Source organism: Besnoitia besnoiti, chromosome IV, assembly GCF_002563875.1.
Source record: "Besnoitia besnoiti strain Bb-Ger1 chromosome IV, whole genome shotgun sequence".
In the NCBI taxonomy this organism is placed as follows: Eukaryota; Apicomplexa; class Conoidasida; order Eucoccidiorida; family Sarcocystidae; genus Besnoitia; species Besnoitia besnoiti.
Window position 1 is genome coordinate 684613 of NC_042359.1, and position 10808 is coordinate 695420.

Genomic DNA, 10808 nt, shown 5'->3' on the forward strand with positions numbered 1-10808 from the left:
CATTTCTTTTTTTGCGGGCAAGGATGCAATCACCTCGTGGTTGCAATCAAGGCGCTGCAAGCACGCTGGCAGATTCGGTCCTCTCTGAGTTGGCCTGAGTTTTCGCCGCTGAAAGCGGATTGACGAGTGAGACTGCACATCTTTTTTTTTCGTTGTCAGCACTCGTGCGAATATTTGGCTTTCGTTCCCGCCGAGGGCAAGATCCCGATGGCGCATACCAACTCGCAACTCGTCTAGAGCCTCGTTGTTGGAGTTTCCTCCTTTTCGCGCCCTCCGTCTGCCCTCTCTGTCAACTTTAAATTTCTTTACAAGCATCTACACCAGGCCAGTCAGCCACGCCGATCCCTACTCCGCCCAGACTTTGCAGATACGCTGGGCTTCTAGTCCTAAGCGAGTGCGGCGTCGCGGCTGCGGCTGCGGCTGCGGCTGCGGACAGTTTCGCAGCCTCAACCTCCCTCTCGCAGTCTCGTCACTTTGCCAATCTCTGCTCTTCCTCCTTGCTTCCTCGTCTTCCTCCGCGCTTTCCGTCGCGCCTTCTGTCTTGTGTGTATGCCTCCGGTCTTTTGATTTCTGCGCGGTTGCGACTCTCCACGTCTTCGTCCTGCCCTGCCGCCTCCTCTGCCCCCTCGCTCCCCTCTTGCGTCTCCTTCAGCGGACGCCGTCTCTCCGCGTTTTTTAGCTTTCGCTTCTCGCGTCGACTCGTGGAAGCCTCTTTTGTCGAGTACACTTTTTTTGTCCACGATGGCGGCGCACATTCCGCCGGGCGCGATCCGACAGGGGCCTTCGTCGTCGGGCGGCGGGAACTACCCGCTGCACGCGCGAGGCAAGGTGATGGAGGTGAAAAACAGAATGCCGGCGCCCGTTCAAATCACCGCAGAGCAGCTGCTGCGCGAGGCCGTCGACCGCCAGCTCGACGACTTGGCGCAGACTCGCCCCCAACAGCGCATCGCCGACGAGGAGGAGCTTCAGCAGTACCGCGTGCGAAAGCGGAAGGAGTTTGAAGACATCCTGCGCCGACAGCGACACCACATCGGCACTTGGATCAAATACGCCGAGTGGGAGGCTGCGCAGAAGGAATTCAGAAGGTGAGAGCTCTCCGAAGCAGCCAACAGAAAAAGGGGCGGAGGGGGGCGAGGGCGAAAGGCTAAGCCCTAAGTCCTATGGGGGAGGGAGGGGAGGAGACCCCGGGGGGGCGGATAGAGGATGAGGCAGCACGAGTGTGCGTAGTGGACTTTGGGCCTCGAGCCGAGGACGCTTCCGAGGACGCTTCGGCATTTTCGCGTCGTGTCTCTCTCGTGGCCGCTTCGAGACCTCGAGCGGAAGCGGCTGCCTCGCTCTTTAAGTCGTAATCAGGCGGTGGAGGCGCGTGCTGAGACTCATCTGCTTCGTTCGGCGAGCGCATCTGAGACACTGGAGCGTCGGTTCGTCCGTGCCCCTGGAAGGGGCGGCGGGCGCCCGCGGGGCTAAAGGCCCAGACGGGCGCTGCCTCCGTTCGCATCCAGCTCGGTGCTTTGACCTGGCGAGCGAGGCAGTTTGATTCGATTTTCAAGCGTCTGATGCGCCTTTTCACACGTTCAGACGGGCTTTATCTTCTCTGCACTCAGCCCTGAGGCCGACAAATCAGGGCAGCCACGCACTTAATCACAGACGGCTCACTCGACTCGCAATCTCGCACGCATCGTCTCATCTGACAGTTTCTCCTGTATCCGCTTTTTTGTTCTTTCTGCAGAGCGCGCAGCGTGTTTGAGCGCGCGCTGAACGTTGACTACCAGAATACGACGCTGTGGCTGAAGTACATCGAGATGGAGTCAAAAAACAAATTCATCAACAGCTGCCGGAATCTCTACGACCGGGTCTGTTTGCTGCTCCCGCGCCAGGAGCAATTCTGGTTCAAGTACGCGCACATGGAGGAGCTGCTGGGGAACTACGCAGGTGAGTTACGCTTCCACCCTCTGCTGGACTTCAGAGGGGCTTCTCCACATGACGCATCATCGCTTGTGTGTGGTGCCCAGTTCCGGGTCCTTAAATTCGAATCACTTTGTCTAAACTCTTCTCAGGACACCTTACCTTCAATACATTCGGTGCACACACATATTTATTGCAGATTCAGCTGAGGGATGTGCACCGAGGCAGCGGGGCTGAACTCCGGCCGAGGGCAAGATTGGGGTCGACTCTGGGCGTGTTCTCGCGGTCCTGCAGCCGCCGAATGCGAGGCGTCTTTTATATTTACCTCCCATTCTTGCTTGCGCGGTTTGCGATTTGCCGAGTAGGCGCCCGCAACGTTTTTGAGCGATGGATGGACTGGAACCCGAGCGACAAGGGCTGGATGCTTTACATTCACTTCGAGGAGCGCTGCAAAGAACTGGATCGCGCGCGCAAAGTCTTCGAGAGGTAGGACGCCGTGCCATTCACGCGGGCTTCCCCAGATTCGAGCTCGGAGACACTCTGTCGCGGGCGCGGAGTTCTGTGAGCTGCTTGCGAGGCGCTCCAGGGGGACTCGCCCCTTCAGAGGGCCAAGCGACTGCTGTGCAGGGAGGGAAGGAGGGGGGAGGGAGGGGGGGGGGGGGGGGGGACTGAATGGAGGACGCAGGGCAGCTCTGCGTGAAGTGGGTTCGTGGTCTGAGTCAATGCGGGTGCTTCTGTGCCTCGGCCGCGGCGTGTGCTTCTCTTTCTCCGCGCCGCGCCGACAAACAGACAAGAAAAGAAGCGCGCGCAACTGCCGAACTCTAGGCACGTGTCTTCTCTTCTCGCTTCTGTTTCGACTGTCTCGCTCGCTTTGGAAGAACGAAAACCGGAGACGAATCGGAGAAGCGTGCGTTCCTTTCTAGCCGCGGGTTGGGCTTGCACCATGTCTCAAAGCGTTTCTTTTTGGTTTGTGGCTCGTCACAGGTACCTGAGCAATCGCCCCTCTCAGGACGCGTTTCTTCGATTTTGCAAGTTCGAGGAGCGACACAAACACATCCCACGCGCGCGCGCAGGTTTCGAGAAGGCCGTAAGTACTCCTCAAACCTGTTTCGAAACACACACTCGAGGCGGCTTCCAGCGTTGCCGCGGCATGTGTGGAGCCTCCCGAATCCTCGCTGCGGCCGCAGTGGCGCTTGGTGACGCGCTTGTCTTTTATTCGACCGACAGACGTTTCACAGCGAGGCGGCTCATCCAGCAGACTGTGCGTCCGGGATTGCGTTACACGGGGCATGCGCAAGATCTTGCATCGCCTGCCTTCCTCTCGTTCTTCAAGCGAAGGAGCTGGAGTCAAGACGAAGGAGACGCCGCGGCTCTCCGCATGCTGCAGCGCGGAGGAGCTGCGCCTGCTGAGCATTGCAAGGAACGAGACGCGAGACACATTGTTCTCGGAGACCTTAACGTACCTGCAAAGCGGCGTGGTTTTTTAAGGTTGAAAAATTTGGCTTACTGGCCCGTTTCGCTGTCTGTCATGCCGTTTCTGCTTCAGATCGAGTTGCTGCCGGAGGACATGCTTGATGAACAATTTTACTTCAAGTTTGCGCAGTTCGAAGAGCGCCAACGGGAGACCGAACGGTGAGTCCCTTCGCCCCTTTTCTCGCGTCTCTTTACATTCTTTCGATGCTGCCGTATATATATCTATATAAATACCCATACAGGCATGCATGCATATGTATACACATGCGTGTCTAGGTGAGAGATCGGTGTGTTGACCTTCGCCTGCGAGGCTGTGGCAAGTTCCGGGCGTTTTTCTCTGGATCGCATCTATTCATCTCATTTATTATTTTATTTATCTATTCATCTCTCCGTTCTTCGATCTATTTATTTATCTATCTGCTTATCATACCAATCATTTTTTTATCTATATATTTGTTTACCTTTCTATGTGCCTGTCGCATGGATTCCGGTTCGGAGAGGCGGCTCGCAAGGAGTAGTCGACGTTTTGGCTGCTTTGGTGCCGCCGCCGCGAACTGAGTTTAGTCTTGTCTGCATGTGCGGCCGGGCATGCGCTTTTTGCAGGGCGAAGATAATCTACCAGCAAGCGCTGGAGCGTCTGCCCAAAGGCGAATCCGATTTGCTCTACGAGAAATACGTGACCTTTCAGAAGCAATTCGGCGACAAGTGCGTGCGGGAGAGCTTTTGAGGCGGATCTGCGTGTGCTTTTCTTGGCCGCGTTCATCCTCTTTTCTGTAGTTTTCGCCTGGATGCGGCCTAGTGCCTCCGAGGATTCGCTCCAGCCCGACGGACTAGAGTGAAGACTGTTTCCCTCTGTGGCGATTTCTTCTGTGGTTTGACGTGCATCACTCTCGCCAGCAGGAAATCTGTCTGCGCCTTTTCGGCGGATGCTGTCAAATTCTGTTGCTGCGTGGAGTACCCGCTCTTCCTCTATTTTCCTGACTGCAGTCGCTTTTCTATCTATCTATGTATGTATATAATTGGTGTGCGTGCCTGTGTACGATCAGTGCCGATACGCAGGTGCGAGGCAGAGCGCTCCCCGCCTTTGCTTGCGAGAAATAAGCTGGTTTTTCCTCGTTTCTCCCGCCCTGCGCGTGCAAATATCCATTCCCTGACTCTACATATATATGTTTATATAGGGTTTGGGTCTATATGCATATATATATATTTATATATATATATATGTATATACAGCTGTGCCTGCATACTTATATGCGTTTTTGGAGTCCTACGTATACACATATGCATGCATGGCCCATGCGTGCACGGACTGCATGCGGCAGCGCGCGAGCCTGAGCTTTTTTTTCTTCTGCGTTTTCTTGTTTCCTTCAGAGAAGGGATTGAGGACACGGTGTTGAGCAAGCGCGTGTTTGTCTACGAAGAGGAGTTGCACTCGAATCCGCTGAACTACGATTGCTGGATTGATTACATTCGACTCGAAGAGAGCCGCGGCGACATCGACAGAATCCGCAACATTTACGAGCGAGCGCTGGCGAATGTTCCTCCAGTTCTTGAGAAGCGATGCTGGACGCGGTAAGTGAATAGCGACTTTTTTTGTAACTGGCTTCCTGCCTGCGTATGCGGCGAGCAGCACAGAGCGCGAAGGCAACGAAAAGCGTTGCGCTGTCGATGAAACTCGAGACCCAAACGAGATGGACGACGGAGTTGGACGAGAAGAGGCCTTGAGAATACTGTCCCTGTTTTCTAATCTCTCAGCACAGAGTAGCGGCAGCCCCCTGCTTCACGCTTTGGAGATCTGTGGAGGGCTGGGAGTGGCGTGCGCGGCGAGTGTGAGGCTGCTGGAAGAGAGGGAGACTTGCATGCAAACACGTTCGAAGCCCTTCTACACAAATACATGCATAGCTACATACACGCGTATATATATATATATATATATATATATATATATACATATATATATTTAAAAGCAGATATACACCTACATATGTACAGGCATATATACGTACATGCATGCGTGTATATAGAGAGAGGCATATTCACACGACTACATAAACATGTGTGTTTTTTTTTGTTTTTCCCGGCGGCGTGGGGTGTGTGTCTCAGGTACGTGTACATTTGGATTTGCTACGCACTCTTCGAGGAGCTGCAGGCGAACGACATCGAGCGCTGCCGTCAGGTCTATCAGAAGATGCTGGAGGTCATTCCGCACAAGAAGTTCTCCTTCGCGAAAGTCTGGTCTCTCTACGCGAGTTTCGAAGTGAGAGGGACCCTGAGCGATATCTCAGGATCTAATGCGTTCTCTTTTTTCAATAATCCTCTCCCCCGCGCTAGATAGTCACCATCCCTCCTCTCCTTGCGCGCGGGCGCGGCTTTCCCGGCTTTTCGAATGAAACGACTCCGCCCAGGATTTCTCTCTGACGCGTTTGCTCCGTTCTACGATGTTTTTTTGTTTTTTCTCTAGTAGCCAGCTCACGCCGTCGTCTCGATGAACAAACACCCACCCTACACATCTAATTATGGTGATGATTTGAAACAGACTAGGAGAGCGCGCCTTGCCTACACTCGCCCGTGTAGCGTCGCTGTTCGTTTCTTGTGCGTTTTCCAGTTTCGTGGTTTTCACGTTGCTGCGGCGTCTGTGCGCTTGATTCGAGAGGAGAATTTCCTTTTTTCTCGATTTCTCGCTGCACTTCTGTCGCCTGTTCGCCTACCCTTTCTTGCCGTCTGCTGCGCTTTGTGTGAGGCACCGTCTCTCCAACCCTCTTAATCTCTCCCCAGGATTTTGATAACTTTTAGTCAAGCTGCTTCGAGTTGCGCTAGACTGCTGTCTTCTCCCTGCGCGTCATACCCTCTGTGAGATGCTCTCTCTTTCTCTCTTCCTCAGGTTCGCCGGCTGCAGCTCGACAAAGCTCGGCTTATATTCGGCCGAGCCATCGCAGAGTGCGGGAAGCCGAAAATCTTTGTGGCTTACGCGCAGCTGGAGTTGCGTCTGGGCAACATCGATCGCTGCCGAAAGATTTATGCCAAGTTCATCGAGTTGCATCCATTCAATCCGCGAGTGAGTCCGCATTTGTGACTTTTCTGCACATATAGATTTACGAAGACTCGCGCAGGCAGGCTTGATTTTCGTGGTCTGACCAAGCTGCAGGCGGCGACGCAGCCGGTGAAGAGCGCTGCATGCGAGCGGAATTTCTCGTTGATGCAGTCCCGCGCACAAATTTACCGTTGAATGGAATCTGCACATCCGAGTCACTGAGAAAAGCTACATTTCTTGACACATTTCTGCACACGAAGACTCATATATATACGTATGAGCGTATATGTACATATACACACATATATGTATATACAGATACATGTACGCGTACCACGTGTATTCCTATACATATATTTATGTAATGCATATATATATGCATTATATATGGCAGTATTGATTGCTCATCGCTATCTGAGAGGGAAAATACATATACATATATATACTTACGAGGTTGCATGTTCGCAGGAAGTCACTTGCTCGTCTTCTTTTTTTTCACACTGGTGTCCTTGCGTCTTTTGGGTTTTCAGGCTTGGATTGCGATGATTGACTTAGAAGTTTTGGCGGAGGAGCAGGAGCGCGCGCGTGCGCTCTGCGAACTTGCGATTGGGATGGAAGAGATGGACATGCCCGAATTGGTAACTGATTTTCCCCTTCCTTCTCGATTTTCCTCGTGCAATTTGTGCCTCGCTGCCTCGTCCCAGCCACTCTCGCATTTTTGTGTGCTTTCCGCGTTGCCCGTGCCCTCTTTGTCTCGCTCTCTGGTGTCGCATGTGTTTCCCCCCCCCCCCCCCCCCCCCCCCCCCCCCTCTCGATTGGAGGTTCCTCTTTTTCTTTTTGTCTCCCCTTTCACATCCGACGCCTCATTTGCCGATCTGCGCCCGCCGCTGGATGCCGCGCGCGTTCGTGTGTTTTCTGTCGTTTCTTGTCGCAGCTGTGGAAGGCGTACATTGACATGGAGATCGGCTCGGGGGCGTTGGATCGCGCCCGGGCGCTGTACGAGCGGCTGCTGGAGAAGACTCAGCACGTCAAAGTCTTCAAAAGCTTCGCAGACTTTGAGTGGCGCGTCGTCGAGGACCTGACTAAGGCGCGAAAGGTAAATCTCCCTCTGTCTTGAATGCTTTTTGATCGCTTTCGCCGCCACCCTGCCTCGTCCTTGGCAGGCCGCACACGCCTCGTCGCCTTGCTCGTCGCAGGGAGACGGGCGCGCATGCCGATTGTCTCCTCGCTGATTACTGCGGAGCGTCGTTCCATTCGGCTCCGCCTCAGCTATCTCTATATCTGTTCTTCGCCTTCGCCTTTTCTCTCTTTTGCTTTGCGCCGTCTCTCGTAGCTGCGCCGCGGCTGCTGTGTCGCCAGAGGCTCTCTGTTCGCGCGCAGGATTCCCGATGATTCAGTCAGTTGTTTCTGGATTCAGCACCATCAAGCTTGGTGAATATGTTTTGAGTGTCGTCCGCGCTGGATTCCTCCAGGTGCTTCGGCGGGGCATCGAGCTGTGCAAAGAAAACAGCTGGGACGAAGACCGCGCGTCGCTTCTCGAGGTAAAGCGATCGTTTAAAAATAAAAAAACCAAGTGTGCAACGCTTGGCTCAGCCTGACGCGCGTTGCAGCCAGCAAACGGAGGAACGCTGCGCCGTTTTTCCAGCGCGCACAGTATGTTGGGCATGAGATGTAGATAGACAGATAGATAGATGGATAAATATCGAGTTAAGTAGATAGAGACGAGGCGAACGAGATGCAAAAGAAAATAACCACGAGAAGCAGAGCGCCCCGCCTGAGTGCGCAGAGAGCGATTCCACGAGTGTCAACACGCAGGAGACACAAAATTTGGAAGCGAACGAAACACAAAGAAGAGTCAAGGCTGAAGGCTGTAGAGGAAGCGAACGCTGCATGATGGGAGCAAACGGCGAGATAGGATGATGTGAAAGAACACAGAGAGTCGACTCGTAGCGAGGCGTGGCGGGGGGCAGAGGCGGGGAGACCAAGAAGCGCGAGGATTGCGTGGGCATTTTCACGCGTGAGTTTCGTTTTTTTTTATCTGCGTGGGTTGCAGCACTGGCTCGCGATGGAGCGCGAGAGTGGAGACGCGGCGTCGATCGGTCGCGTGTTCAACATGCTGCCGAAGAAGGTGAAAAAAATTCGCGTGGAAAAGGATGAAGACACTGGAATTGAGTCCACCGTCGAAACCACGGCCTACGTCTTCCCCGACGACCCCGGTAGCGCAGCTGTAAGTTAAAAAGGAAAAGTCACATATATTCCGCTTTTTTATTTCGCACATAAGGGCATCAGTATATCAAGATATCGCGTTCGCCTCCGCTTTTTTTTGCGATCTATCTTTTGCTTCCTCTTGCGCGGCTGTGGCGGGGTGTATGTCCCTTGGCAGACACATGTCTCTGCATATGAATTCATACGGGAAAAAGCAAAACATCGTGGAGAGTAGGTTTTTGATTTTGTTGCTGGGGACTTTGCTTTGTTTATATGCTTTTGACTGACTCGTCTTGCGCGTGCAATGAATTTTCGCGGGCATCTTCTTCTTCCCCCTTTGGTTTCTCAGAACCTTAAGATCCTGCAGGCGGCGAAGCTGTGGAAGAGAAAGCAGGCTGCGGGCGCAGGGAACTGAGCGCTGCGGAACGCCATCCAAAGGACAACGCGCCCGAGGAGTCGCGAGAGCGAGCGGAGGAGCTAAGCCAGCGAACAAGCACGCTCGCCAGGACGCGCTTGGCTGCCTCGTCGTGGGCTGCCGCTTCCGCGCGGTCGTGGACTCGCGATGAGTCGACAGAAAATTCCCTTTTCATCGACTGTGCCATTATATATATACATATATTTATATATATATATATATATATACATATATTTATATATATATATATACATATATTTATATATATATATATATATATATATTTAAGGGCTGTGCCGTTGGTTTCTCTTGCGTCTCTCGTATGGCGCCACACCATTACCTTGCTTTCTGCGTGCAGGGCTTCTCGTCTTCCAAGTCTCGCCATCGGGGCCCCTGTTCCGTTCTGTTCTGTGCTGTTTGTCCCCCTTGCGGTCTCGCTCTCTGGTTCGAATCTCCTCTTTTTCTTTTTTCTTCTCGTTTTTCACTCGTCTCTCCCGCGTCTTTTCCTCTCGCGACTCTGCACTTTCTTCCTCTCTCTGCCTTGGAATTGTCTCGCGTTGTTCGCTGCGCAGCTTCTCCTTCAGCTCAGGCTGCCACCAGGTCTTTAAATGCGTTTTTTCACCCCCCAAACACGCAGACTGCCATTCCACCACCCCCCCTCCCTCGCCGCCTGGGTGCGCGCGGAAGACCAAGTTTGAGCACATCTGCGCAGTTTAGCCGAATCTACTCTGCAGGTTGAACGCCTCCTTTCGCCGTAGATACTGTTCTCCAGCTGCAGGTCTAAGGAGGTGCCCGACGGCAGTCTTTATGCGCGCGGAGGCATCCTCACATGTACTTCCATATAGTTTCTCTGACAGAAGAGCTCGCTGTGTAGTTTTGAACACATCCAGATTTACACACACATACCTAGACATATAATACTTCTTAACTAAAAGTCATCGAAAGTGATGATGAATATAATCCAAAATGAAATTATATATATATATATATATATATATATACGGGAGCGCCCGGTGCTCAGCTTCAGGTTTCGTGATGTCGCGCATGTCTCGCTCTCGAGCTCGGGAGGACTTAAGTGTGCGGCGTCGCTGCTTTTTGCCTCGAAGAGCTCAAATCTATCCAGCGCCGACACTCCGCTCCGCTGGGAGGGCGGCGGCTGTGTGTGCAAGAGGAACGCAGAACAAGCTAAGACGCTGGGGGCTGCCCGAGCCCCGTAGACCGAGGGCGGAGGCGAGGAAAGCGGCACAGAGAGATGAGCGAAATTTCAACTTTGGCCGCTGTGTTCAGAGCCTTGTTCGTCGCGGTTTGATTTAAATGAAGTTCAACTGAGATCCTTCACAAGAAAAAGGTGGAAAAACTCGATAAAACGGCGAACTCGCCTGCCGACAGACCAGAAAAAAGATTGCCGCGCCCACGCGGCCTTTGTTTCCTCCCCCTTCGAGGTTCCTTTTTTCGCTACGTCCTCCTCTGTCCTCGTTTCTTATTCTTCACTGCCTCGCGCTCGCGTCAGTCCCCCCTCTACGCAGATAGAGAGTGGCTTTGCGCATGCATGAACACACACATGTGTATGTAGCTTTTCTATTAAAAAGCGATTTACCTTCGTGTTTTCTTGCCTTCGCTCGGGTCTTTAGAAGACCTTTCGTGTCTCTGACTCCTCTCCGTGCTCCTTCCTTCCTCTTGCCGCCTGTCACCTCCGCGAGCGAGACTGCCTCCGCTGCAGCCTACAGCGCTCGCTGAGGAAGGAATAGCAGACGACGCCGGCCTTACCGGGAGACGTTT

At 53.3% G+C, this 10808-nt stretch overlaps 1 protein-coding gene across 1 annotated transcript; it reads left to right on the top strand.

The window, feature by feature from the left end:
* Nucleotides 1-741: 741 nt before the first annotated feature.
* Nucleotides 742-9029, top strand: BESB_052420 (putative crooked neck family 1 protein; the record flags this gene model as incomplete). Its single annotated transcript, XM_029363677.1, has 14 exons — nt 742-1085; nt 1730-1932; nt 2271-2391; nt 2890-2992; nt 3452-3537; nt 3982-4083; nt 4750-4950; nt 5482-5635; nt 6260-6433; nt 6940-7047; nt 7344-7505; nt 7882-7950; nt 8463-8636; nt 8964-9029. 14 exons carry the CDS (start codon nt 742-744, stop codon nt 9027-9029), a joined length of 2067 nt encoding a protein of 688 aa, XP_029219600.1.
* Between the last annotated feature and the right edge of the window lie 1779 nt (nt 9030-10808).